The sequence below is a fragment of the Mobula birostris genome, chromosome 4 (assembly GCF_030028105.1).
Source record: "Mobula birostris isolate sMobBir1 chromosome 4, sMobBir1.hap1, whole genome shotgun sequence".
In the NCBI taxonomy this organism is placed as follows: domain Eukaryota; kingdom Metazoa; phylum Chordata; class Chondrichthyes; order Myliobatiformes; family Myliobatidae; genus Mobula; species Mobula birostris.
Window position 1 is genome coordinate 197,903,345 of NC_092373.1, and position 13,288 is coordinate 197,916,632.

The window sequence follows — 13,288 nt, forward strand, 5'->3', positions numbered from 1 at the left end:
AGGGCTTCAATCCCCAGAGTCAATCCAAGACTTTAAAAAACACGAAGAGCTGAACTGTGATTTTTTTTTCCCTTTATCGCTCTCCCTCTCTCCCTCATAATAAGATGTTGGGCGTGTGAAAAGGTTGATGTGTGCATGTGATTTGCTCAACTGATGAAGGAATCAAACAATGCTTAATAACAGGCAGCCAAGCAGGTTCGGCAGCAGATTACTAAAAAGCCAGAAGAAGGAGAAGTCTGAGCAAAGATTGATCTTGGCACATTGGAGCTGGTTTCCCCAGATCTGTCATATTCAGTTAGAGGGCCTAGATGCACCCCATCCTAACTTTGGAGTTGATGTTAATCCACATAGGGCAAGTGTGGTGGTGGGGAGGAGGGAAAGAAGAACAGCTGGTGGAATTGGTTTAATATTATCACATGTACTCAGGGACAGTGAAGAAAGCTTCTCTTGCGTACTGTTCATACAGATCAGATCATTACCCAGTGCACAGCTGGTGGGATGGGTGGAGACGGAGACATGTATAAAATCATGAGGGCATAGGTAGGGTAAACAAACTCAATCTTTTTCTCAGAGTTGGGGAATTAACTCAAGAGCACAGATTTAATGTGAGAAGGAAAAGATTTAATAGGAACCTGAGAGATAACTGTTTTGTATGGAGGGTGATACTGTACTTATGTGGAATGAGCTGCCAGAGGAAGTGGCTGAGGCAGTTAACAATTAACAAGTGGTTAACAATTTTTAAATGACTGTTGGACAGGTACATGGATTGGAAAGGTTTAGGTTATGGGCCAAACACTGGCAAATGGGACTAACTTTGATGGGGCACCTGGTCAGCATGTTAGCATGGGCTAAAGGGCCTCCTTCTCTGTTGTATCACTCTGTGAACTTTGAGTTTTAAATCTAAACAAAGTATGCTGTAAAGCTGTGAGACATATAGAACACAGAATAGTACAGCACAGAAACAGGACCTTTGGCCCACAATATCATGCCAAAACAAATAAATTATCGCATGGCCAGCTAATCTAACCCCTTATGCCTACACAATGTCCATATCCTTCCATTTTCTCACATTTGTGTGCCTATCGAAATGTCCTTAATATATCTGCCTCTACCACCACTCCAAACAGCACATTTCAGGCACCCACCTCTCTCTGTGTAAAAATAAATAAATAAACAATTGCCCCTCACATCTCCTTGAACTTACCCTTCTTTCCTTATAGCATGCCCTCTAGTAATAGATCTATTAACCCTGGGAAAAAAGATAAGTTAATTATGGTAGATTGGGAAACCATATTAAAAATTATGACTGCAGTTAATCGGCAAACTTAAGACACAGAAATCCATCTGGAAAGGTGATTGATCGAGGACTAACAAGACATGGTGAAAATACAAGTATACCGATGGAGTTATACAGTCAATGGCCATTTACTGGGGACCTCCTGTACCTAATAAAGTGGCCACTGAGTGTATGTTCATGGTCTGCTGTTGCTGTAGCCCATCCAATTCAAGGTTCAACGTGTTGCACACCACTGTTGTAATGTGTGGTGATTTGAGTTGCTTTCCTCTGAGCTTGACACCAGTCTGGTCATTCTTCTCTGACTCTCTCATTAACAAGGTGGTTTTGCCCACAGAACTGCAGCTCACTGGATTTTTTTCTGTTCTTTTGCACCATTCTCTGTAAACTCTGGAGACTGTTGTGTGTGAAAATCCCAGGGGTCAGCCATTTCTGAGATACTCAAACCATCCTGTGTGGCACCAACAATGATTCTACAGCCAAAGTCATTTAATTAAACATTTCTTCCCCATTCTGATGTTTGGTCCTCTTGAACCTCTTGACCACGGCTACATGCTTTTATGCATTGAATTGCTGCCACATGATTGGCTGGTTCGATATTAGCAGTAACAAGCAGGTGTACAACTGTACCTAATAAAGTGGCCGTTGAGTGTATACAGTTGGTTCCTCACCAACATTTCAAGGTCAGTCAAAGATGGACAATGAATTTGCAACAAGATCCAAATCCCAGAAGACATATATCTTTAAAATATTTTGAGATCAAGGGAAAAGCATGTAATATTGCCATAAAGAGGATTTACCCTGAGGACTGGATTTTTTTCTCTCTAAATTCAGCAAAGTTGAATCAAATAATTGCTCAGGAAAAGGACAGGTGAATAACACAGTGATGTAGTAAGAAACATCAAAGGCCTCTGCAGTTCTATAAAACAGGAAAGATCTGTGAAAATTAATTTGAGTATTTTATAGTCTTACAGAAACAACACTGGGGAGCAAGCAAGTGGTAGAGTGATTTAGCAGATATTTTGTGTCTGTGGTTAGGGGAGGAGACACTAGAATCCTCCCAGAAAATCTGGAGAATAACAGATCTAAAGGAGCACAAAGTTGGTGTCTTCCTCCTTCCTTTCCAATCCTGATAAAAACATAAGACACAGGAGCAATTCCAGTTCATTGCACAACACCCAATCCAGAATAGCTGATCCTCTAGTGGGGTTAACCACGGGCTGCTCTAAAAAAGCAATCTTATAGGCACTCTAGAAATTCCCCCTCCTGTAATCCAGCACCAACCTCACTTTCCCAATTTATCTGCATATTGAAGTCCCCGATGGCTATTGTAGCATTGCCCTTTTGGCATGCATTTTCTATCTCCCATTGTAATTTGTAGGCCACATTCTTACTACTCTTTGGGGGTCTGTAGACAACTTCCATCAGGCTCTTTTTACCATTGCATTTCCTTAGCTCTATCCACAATGACTCAACACCATCCAACCCCATGTCACCTCGTTTTAATGACTTGATATCATTTTTTACCAAAAGGACAACGCTGCCTCCTTTGCCTTCCTGCTTATTCTTTTGATACAATGTGTATCCTTCAACATTAAGCTCCCAGCTATAATCTTTCAGACCTGCCAATCTGCAACTGTGCTGCAAGTTCATTTACCTTATTCCGTACGCTGCGCGCATTCAGATACAACATCTCCCGTCCTGTATTCGCCCTTATTGATTTTGTCCACCTTTTACATTGCAACTCAACCTGTTGACTGCAGTTTTTGCCTATCAACAGTCTCTCCTCAGTACATATTGCCTCTGTTTGTAAACCAGCTGCCCCAGCTACCTCATCTTCAGCATTATTATCTGCCTTTCTTACGATACTTCTTGCATCGGAATATATGCAGCTCAGGACACTAATCACACCATGCTCACCTTTTGATTGCTAACTTTGTATGAAGTCTTACCAACATCTGCCTCCGCAACATCCCCACTAACTGTTCTGGCACTCTGGTTCCCATCCCCTTGCAACTTTCATTTAAACCCCACCATGCAGCATTAGCAGACATTCCCACAGGGATATTAGTCCCCCTCCAGTTCAGGTGCAAACCATCCCTTCTGTACAGTTCCCACCTTCCCTGGAAGAGAGATCAATGATCCAAAAATCTTATGCCCTCCCTCCTACACTAGCTCCTTAGCCACGAATTAAACTGTATAATCTTCCCAGTCCTAGTCTCACTGGCACATGACACAGGTGGCAATCCTGAGATCACAACACTGGATGTCCTGCCCTTTAACTTAGCACCTAACTCCCTGAACTCTCTATGCAGAATCTCGTCACTCGTCCTACCCATGCCATTGGTACCTACATGGACTTCGACTTCTGGCTGTTCAACCTCCCACTTAAGACTGCTGAGGACGTGATCAGAAATATTCTGGACCCTGGCACCCAGGAGGCAACATAACATCTGGGAATCTTGTTCTCGCCCACAGAACCTCCTGTCTGTCTGTTCCCCTAACTAACGAATCCCCTATCGCCACAGCATGCCTCTTCTCCCCCACTTCCCTTCTCAGGCTCAGAGGCAGACTCACTGCCAAAGACCAGACCACTGCGACTTTCCTTTGTTAAGTCGTACCCCTGGCAGTATCCAAAGTGATATATCTATTGTTGAGTGGGATCGCCACGGTGGTACTCTGCACTGGCTCCTTAACCCCTTTCCCCCTTTCCCCTTCCTGGCTGTCACATCAAGTCAAGTCAAGTCACTTTTTATTGTCATTTCAACCATAACTGCTGGTACAGTGCACAGTAAAAATGAGAGAACGTTTTTCAGGACCATGGTGCTACATGAAACAACACAAAACTACACTAGACTACAGACCTACCCAGGACTGCATAAAGTGCACAAGACAGTGCAGGCATTACAATAAATAATAAACAAGACAATAGGCACAGTAGAGGGCAGTAGGTCGGTGTCAGTCCAGGCTCTGCGTATTGAGGAGTCTGATGGCTTAGGGGAAGAAACTGTTACATAGTCTGGTCGTGAGAGCCCGAATGCTACGGTGCCTTTTGCCAGATGGCAGGAGGGAGAAGAGTTTGTATGAGGGGTGTGTGGGGTCCTTCATAATGCTGTTTGCTTTGCGTAAATGTCTGTAATGGTGGGAAAAGAGACCCTGATGATCTTCTCAGCTGACCTCACTATCCGCTGCAGGGTCCTGCGATCCGAGATGGTGCGATTTCTGAACCAGGCAGTGATGCAGCTGCTCAGGATGCTCTCAATACAACCTCTGTAGAATGTGGTGAGGATTGGGGGTTGGGAGATGGACTTTTCTCAGCCTTCGCAGAAAGTAGAGACACTGCTGGGCTTTCTTTGCTATGGAGCTGGTGTTGAGGGACCAGGTGAGATTCTCCGCCAGGTGAACACCAAGAAATTTGGTGCTCTAAACTATCTCTACGGAGAGATGTTCAACGGAGAGTGGTCGTTCCGTGTCCTCCTGAAGTCAACAACCATCTCTTTTGTTTTGTTCACATTCAGAGACAGGTTGTTGGCTCTGCACCAGTCCATTAGTCGCAGCACCTCCTCTCTGTATGCTGACTCATCATTCTTACTGATGAGATCCACCATGGTCGTGCCATTGGCGAACTTAATGTTGTGATGATGTCCTGCACCTTGGATGTAACTACCACTCCATATAGTAGTTATAGTCATACTTTATTAATCCTGGGGGAAATTGGTTTTCATTACAGTTGCTCCATAAATAATAAATAGTAATAGAACCATAAATAGTTAAATAGTAATATGTAAATTATTGCAGTAAATTATGAAATAAGTCCAGGACCATGCCAGTAAATTTTGAAATAAGTCCAGGACCATATGTCCTATCTATCACTCCTTCAGCCTCCCGAATGATCCGGAGTTCATCCAGTTCCAGCTCCAACTCCTTAACATGGCTTGTTAGAAGCTGCAGCTGGATGCACTTCTCACAGTTGTAGTCATTAAGGACATTGCTGGTGTCCCTGTCTTCCCACATCCTGCAAATGGAGCATTCCACTATACTGTTTATGAAAAGAAGGAAAAAAATCTTGAGCTATTCTGTCTTTGCTTTCTCTGACTGAAGCCTCGAAGAGCTAAAGCCTTAAGAGCACCACTATGTCCACACAGATGAGGGCCGCTGCGCTTGCCGCTGCCTTCCTTTAGTTGCGCTTGCTAATCATCCAAATGCCAATTGGTCACTAGTCAAAGCTCCACACTGCCATGACCCACTCCTGCCTTTTATCCTCGGGCAGTGGAAGTTCCTCCTCTCCAAACTTCCAATGTCCGATTGGCCGCTGGTCAAGCTGTAGGAGAGGTTGGTCAGGTTTAAACTTTATTCCTTAGCACAGAGGAGATTTGGAGGTGATCTTATAGAAGGGTATAACATCATGAAGGGCACAGATAGTGTGAATGCACTCACATTTTCATTCCATGGAGAGTGTACTAAAAACTTGTGAGCATAGGTTTAAGGTGAGTGGTTATCACCTCTTTCCTTAGATGTTCTTGTTAAATGACAGTGATCCCACTGCTACACTTTCAATTCTGATCATCCTGTTGTCTGGGATTCCCAAACATTGTTCTGAGTGAATTAATAATTCCCTTGTACAAGTTACAAATGCAGAGCAGTCCTCTTGGTGGTTTCATCTCCACTCAGGATAATTTAGAAGCCTGAGGTTTTTATAAGGCATTGGTAAGACCACAATTGGGCCCCATGCCTACAAAAGGATATGCTGGCATTGGAGAGGTCTAGAAGAAGTTTACAAGAATGATCCCAGGAATGGAAGCATAAATATATGAATACCCTTTCATGGCTCTGGGCCTATATTCACCGGGGTTTTAAAGAATGAGCAGAAATCTCACTGAGACTTATTGAATATTGAATGGCCTATTTTGAGTAGATGCAGAGAGGATGTTTCTAATAGTGGAAGAGTCTAAGTTCAGAGTGCAAGCCTCAGGATGAGGAAAGTCCCTTTTGAACGGAGATGAGGAGGAATTTATTTAGCCAGAGTGTGGTGAATCTATGGAAATCATTGCCACAGATGGCTGTGGAAGCCAGATCGTTGGGTATATTTAAAGTATAGGTTGATAGGTCCTTGGGTGAAATGGCCTATTTGTGCTCCTCTTTCTTATAGTCTTGTGGGGGGGTGGGGGGAGCTGTGGTATGCACCATCTATTGTTTGTGCTTGGAATCCAAGTTACCTTGTTGGCTTTGCCAGATGATTCTTCTCCATCTGGAGCTAATTTGTCATGCTTCTGAGAGTAGAACCTGTTTCAGGGTCGAGGGATGAGCTCTACAGATATTATCATCCACACGGGTCAGTTTAGTTCACAGCCAGTCAGCCTATCTAACCATATTGTCTCTTGTCTTCTCAGAACAAGCTCTTTATTCATCGAGGGAAGGAGTATGAGAGACGAGAGGATGTTGAACAGTTCCTCCTGAACCAGTTCCCGAATGCAGAGATAATGAAGACAACATCTCAGCCTGGAGATGAGATCAAGAATTCTCCTGGACAGTGTATCCTTTTAGTCTGTGGCTGGATGAGTAAAAAAGGAGTTCAAAAGAATGGGGTTGGTCCATAAGAGGAAAACTTGCAGAAAAATTGAGGCTTCAACTGATTGGTCCCCGTTGACTTCCAAAGCTCTATTTTCCTGAAATGTTCAAGATTCTCACCACTTGGAAAATGCTCACTGCTTGCACTCAACCTTCACCTTTAACTACATCCACCATCTTTCTTTCTACCTGTCTACCTCTGTGTGTTACTTGTTATCACCCTCTTTTCAATGTGATCAACACAGAATTGGAAATTGGTTTATTATTGTCAGGTGTATTGAGGTAGAGGGAAACTTTGAGGTACAATGAAAAACCTTGTTCTGCATGCCATCCCTACTGATCATTGTGTCACAACAGTACATTGAGGTAATACCAGAGAAAAACATCAACAGAATACAAAGTGTTACAGCTACAGAGAGAGTGCAGTGAAGGTGGACAATAAGGTACAAGGCAATGACGAGGGGATTGTGAGGTCAAGAGACCATTTTATTGTTCTGCAGTCTTAGAATAACAGGATGGAAGCTGTCGCTAAGCCTGGTGGCACATGCCTTCATGGTTTTGTATCTTCTGTCCACGGGATGGGAGAGATGATGCTTGGGGCCTTTGATTATGTTGACTGCTTTAACGAGGCAGCAAGAAATATAGACAAAGTCCGTGGAGGGCAGGTTGGTGGGAATTGATGAGAAGGTGAGAAGAATAATACAAATTTCGTGTAGGGTTAGTGTAAACAACAAAGGTTGGGTCAAAAAAAAAGGCAAATGGGACCAGCTCAGGTGGGCATCTCAGCTGGGCTGAAGGGCCTGTTTCTGTGCTGTATAATTCTATGACTATAAAATAAGTTCAAAGTAAAGTTCCTCGTGTGCTCAATTAAAACCTTTTACCTTTCAGTCTTAACCCATGACCCTTAGTTGTAATCCCACCCAACTGGTAATAATAATAAATAATATTGAGAACATGAGCTGAGAAAGTGAGTCCATAGGTTGTGTTGAGGTGAGTGATGGTTCAGGAACCTGATGGTCAGAAGCTGGGGGTGTGACACCTTACGCTCCTGTACCTTCTTCCCAATGGCAGCAGCTCTCTGACTCTAGATGGGCATGGATTCCACACACTGAAGAGCTAATTTCTGTGCTGCATCACTCAGTAGTTCTGTGATCCTCTAAGACATAAACTACGTGTCATCTCAAATAACCAAATACAGTAATCTCAAAATGTTATTTTCTGTGAGAGGCGTAATTAGCATTTAAATGAATTAATGTCAGCGCCTCTCCCCCCAGGGTCCCTGTCCAATGGATTGATTACTGTCTGTAACATTGTTTCCAAGGATTAGTTTCGAACCCGCCTGCAAGTGTCGGCTGATCCGATTGTTCCAGACAGGTTAAAGCATTGCTCCTGATTTTTAAAAAAATCTGCAGGCAACAATCTCAAAAGGAGTGAGGGACAGGCTACAAATATTTGACATGTTTGATATGGGGGGGGGGGGGAATGCCCCCTCACGTGTCCCAGCTGAGAACATAGAACAGGCCCTTTGGGGGCCACGATAATTGTGCTGAGCATGAAGCCAAATTAAGCTAATCCTATCAACCCACAGGTGATCCACATCCCTTTATTCTCTGCCTGTTTAACTCAGGCTAGACCACATTCAGAGTATTGTGTGCAATGGTCGCCTCATTACAGGAAGGATGTGGACACTTTAGAGTACGCTATCCCGATGCAGATAGCGGGGTGGAGATATGTCGTTACCAAAGGAGGTGAAAGGTGCTCCTACCCTCTGCTAGCCTACCCCTCACCCTTAGGCAAGGTGTAACACCTGTTTCGCCCCCCTTCCCCCCGATCAGGGTCATGTGAAGCCATGGAAGCAGGTGGTGGATGGTCGTATGAGCAGCTGGTGCATGTTGCAAGTCCTGGTTATGCGACCACTGACACCAGACAGCACAGAAACAGGCCCTTCAGCCCATCATGTCAATGCCCTCCATACCAGTCCCACTTACCAGCATTTGGTCTGCAACTTCTAGGTTTTGGCAATTCAGAGAGCCACAGAAACAGGCCCCTGGGCTTATCTGTTCGATATTGACCAAGATGCCCAAGTGTTGATCTTTACCATGAGGGACATGAACCCATACCATGCTGTATGACTCTGTAACTGTCTGCTCCTTGCTGACCTAGATTCCCATTAGCTTTTACCTCATATCAAGATGAAGGGCTTCAGCCCGAAATGTTGATTGTTATTTCCCATCCATCAATGCTGCCTGACCAGCTGACCTCCTCCAGCACATTATGTGTATTGCTCTGGATTTCCAGCATCTGCAGTACCTATTGTCTATGTTAAGACACTTGTAACTCCTCCCTGATGGTAGTAATGAAAAGAGGGCATGTCCCAGGTGGTGAAGGTCTTCAATGATGGAAGCTGTCTTCTTGAGATACGTCCTTTTCAAAATGCCCTCGATGGTGGGGGACGGTTCTGTTTTTTCAGTTCACCAACTTTCATCTTATACTTAATGTGAGTGTCTTCCTCCCCACCCATTGAATGTGGAGTGTTCTCCACATTCCAAACACGCTCAGACACCACAGTATGCAGTACTGTCAGTCTTAGAAAATAAAAATATATATATATTGCTAGTGTGTGGTTCCTGAGACTTTTGCACAGTACTGTAGTACTTTATGTATTGCACTGTACTACTGCCACAAAAAAAACAAATTTCATGATATATGTGAGTGATGATAAAGCTAATTCTGATATTGTTCTCTATTGTGGACGGAGAGTGTGAAGGGGCAGGGAGAGGGAATCATGGTTAGGAAAAGGGGAAGGGAGAGGGGAGGGAGTGGAAGGCACCAACCACTCTCTGAATAAAAAAACCTTCCTCGAATATCCCCCTTGAACTTCCCACCCCTTACCTTAAAGCCATGTCCTCTTGTATTGAGCAGTGGTGCCCTGGGGAAGAGGTGCTGGCTATCCACTCTATCTATTTAGAACCTCTACTAAAGGAAACTGGTTTTCATTTTTTGCCCTATCTAATCCTTGAGTTAGTTAGAAGCAGCTTAAAGAATTGCAGATGATCGTAAACCATCATGGGTACAGCCCTCCCTACCATCGAGGGCAAACTTCAAAAAGTGGTGCCTCAAGAAGATGGCATCCATCATTAAGGACCCCCATGAACTGGGTCATGCCCCCTTCTCGTTACCAACATCAGGGTGGAGGTACAGGAGCCCCAGGACCCACACTCTATGCTTCAGACAGCTTCTTCCCTTCCACCATCCAATTTCTGAAAGGTCCATGAACCCAAGAACACTTGCTCACTATTCCTCTTCTGCATGATCTATTTATTGTAACTTGCAGTAATTTTTTAATGTACTGTACTGCTGTCACAAAACAACAAATGTCATGCTATGTAGTATGTCAAAAATAATAGGCCTGATTCTGATACTCCTCTCTCAGCCAGAGAAGTGATTGGCAGCTGTCCTTCAAAGTAATTTATTTATTTGTTTGTTTAGATACAGCATGGTAACAGGCCTTTCGTCCCACCCAATTACACCCCTGTGACAATTAACCTACTATCCCATACATCTTTAGAATGTGGGAGAAAACCGGAGCACCCAGGAGAAACCCAAACGATCATGGGGTGAGCGTACAAACTCCTAATAGCCAGCGGCGGAATTGAACCCGAGTCACTGCTGTTGTAAACGCATGCTATCGTGCCACCCAATTATGGTATGGTTATGACTGAATTCTCCCGCTGTCCCTTCTTCCTCACCGAGACTTCGATGTGTGGAATGGCCCCAAGCAACAGGTGAAGTTGCTGTATGTCCGACCAATGACTGTTTCAGTCTTGGGCTTGCTGCAAGGGAACTGAGCAGTGGCTGATGTCCAGTATACTGGTCATCACCAGACTAACTGTACATGAGCCATAGAGAAATACAGAAGAAAAAGAAACAGGTCCTTCAGCCCATCGAGTCCATGCCAACCATCAATCACCTATTTACACTAATCATACATTAATCCCATCATCAGAATCAGGTTCAATTATCACTGGCATATGTCATCAATGTTGTTTTGTGGTACTAGTACAATGCATTACATAATAACTAAACAGCTACAAATTACAATAAGAGAATATATATAAATGTTTAAAACGATGCAAAAAGAGAGAAACGAGAAAAACAGATAGTGATGGGTTCACTAATCCTAAAATGTGTTGAGTGTGTGTCTTCAGACTCCTTGATAGTAGCAATAAGAAGAGGGCGTATCCTGGACGATGGGAGTGGGAGGGGGAGGGGGTGTCCTTAATAATCTTCAAACGCGTCACCTTTTGAAGATGTATTCCACGCTGGGGAGGCTAGTGCCCATGGTGGGGCTGGCTGATTTTGCAACTTTCTGCGGCTTTTTCTGATCCTGTGCAGTTCCCCTCTCCATACCAGACGGTGTGTCTCCGCATTCACATTAACTCTCCCCAGTTTCTAACACTCACTCACACGCTAGGAGCAAGTTACAGTGGCCAGCTTTAACCCACCGACCCACACGCCTTCTGAGTGCCACGCAGCACGGGTTGGAATTTACACGCAGACAGCATGAGGGTTGGGATCGAACCCGTTACTGCCGCTGCGAGGCATTGACCCTACGAGCTGTGCCACTGTGATGCCCCAGGGATGCTCTCTTTCTTCACAGGGATCTCGAAATTTCTCCTTTAAGCCTTCTGCGGAATCCGTGTTCATTTCTGGAGTGACAAAATGCCGATACTGTTTGGATCGACGCGACCTAACTTTTGCGGCCATTGCTCCAGAAATGATAACGTTACACGCGTGTCCCGTGCAGAAGGTAGTTAATCACGCACAGATCTCATTCGCGATAAGGCATATCCAGCTGGATTTGCCTTTCAACCCTGAATATTGTCTTGTACACTGGGAGATCAGTTTTCAAATGTGTACTTAACGGAGATGATATTTAAATCAATTTCTTCGCCATGGCCGCAACAATGCTGCCCTCTCGTGTTCTCTTCCTTTACTCTAACCCGCAGTCATCCAGTGCTTCACTGTCCAACCCATCCTGGCTGAACAGGAACGGTTTCATAACAAGAACGTTCCGGAACAGATCGTGGAGTAAGTTCGTACCTCACTTCGCTCTCTTGGGCAGCGCAGCCCAAGCGCCCCCCCCCCCCCCCCCCCAGGTTCAAAACCAGGTTCTCCATCGAAGCTCAACGCCAGCCGGGGGGTATCAGAGCCAGGGCACATCCCAACCTTTCTCCCAGCTCCACCCCTGCTGCGGGAAGGGAAGGAAAGGAAACAAGGGGCCGGGAATGGAAAGTTGGCGAAGTCTGGTCAATATCACTCCAACACAGGGTTACAAAACGTTATTTAGCCCACTACCACCAGTTATATAGCCCACTGGCCTCCACTGTAAAAAAAAAGCTGCCCCTTGTTGTAAGCAATGTTGCAGACATCCAATGCAGAACTGTAGAGCCTAGGAAACAGGCCCTTCAGCCGATATGCTGGACATGTTGTTAAATTAAACAATCTCTCCCATTCCCTGGATAACAGCCTGTTAAGCACCACAATCATGTCTGCCTCTACTACCAGCAGTTTGTTCCAGGCACCCACCATTTTCTGTGTGAAAATTCAGTGCCCTGACCAACAAAGGCAAGCATGGCATCTATTATTAGTGATACCACGTGGAGTAGGCGGTTCCAGCCCCCAGCCCACCACATCAATCCCATGACCCCAATTAACCCTCACCTAATCACCTCCTTTATCTGCCTAATAACCTGCCGCCTTCTGGAGTGACATGGTAGCATAGTGGTTAGCACAATGCTTCACAATACAGGAAACCAGGGTTCAATTCCCACTGCTGCCTGTAAGAAGTTTGTACGTTCTCCCTGTGACTGCAATGGTTTCCTCTGGGTAAAGACATATCGGTTAGTAGGTTAATTGGTCATTGTAAATTGGGGTATTGGGTGGTGTGGCTCGAAGGACCAAAAGAGGCTAAAATAAAAAAATTACCACCCTAATGACTTGCATAGCCACTTTCAGAAGCTGCCGACTTGGACGCAATTTCTTTTTAAAATGCAATAAACCAAAAAAAACCTAAAGAGGGAACTGACGACCTGAAACATGAACTGTTTCTTTCTCCTCAGATGCTGCCCAACCTGCTGAGTGTTTCCAGCATTTTTAATGTTTATTTCAGAGTTCTTGTATCTGCAATTCCTTTCCTACTGGGGTTTCTCCAGTAAACAAGTTAACAGATCATGATTTGGCCGTATTGGCGCAGGAGAATGCTGGATACGAAGTAGCAAACAATCTGCTGGGCAGAAATCAGCCGAGGAACAGCATCTGTGGGGAGAAGGAATTATCGATATTTCAGTGCTCCTGATGCAGGGTTTTGCCCCAAAACATCACAAGAACACAATGAATAGGGACAGGATTAGTCGTCATCCACAG

The 13,288-nt window shown here is 44.6% G+C and overlaps 1 protein-coding gene across 1 annotated transcript in view; it reads left to right on the forward strand.

Moving 5' to 3' along the window:
* LOC140196859 (dedicator of cytokinesis protein 2-like) overlaps window positions 1-13,288 on the forward strand; it is a 1,243,024-nt gene that overhangs the window by 1,187,143 nt on the left and 42,593 nt on the right. Inside the window, exons 41-42 of the mRNA XM_072256747.1 lie at window positions 6,685-6,826; window positions 11,872-11,953. Of these exons, the coding sequence (XP_072112848.1) occupies window positions 6,685-6,826; window positions 11,872-11,953 (224 nt within the window). The remainder of the gene's footprint in view (window positions 1-6,684; window positions 6,827-11,871; window positions 11,954-13,288) is intronic.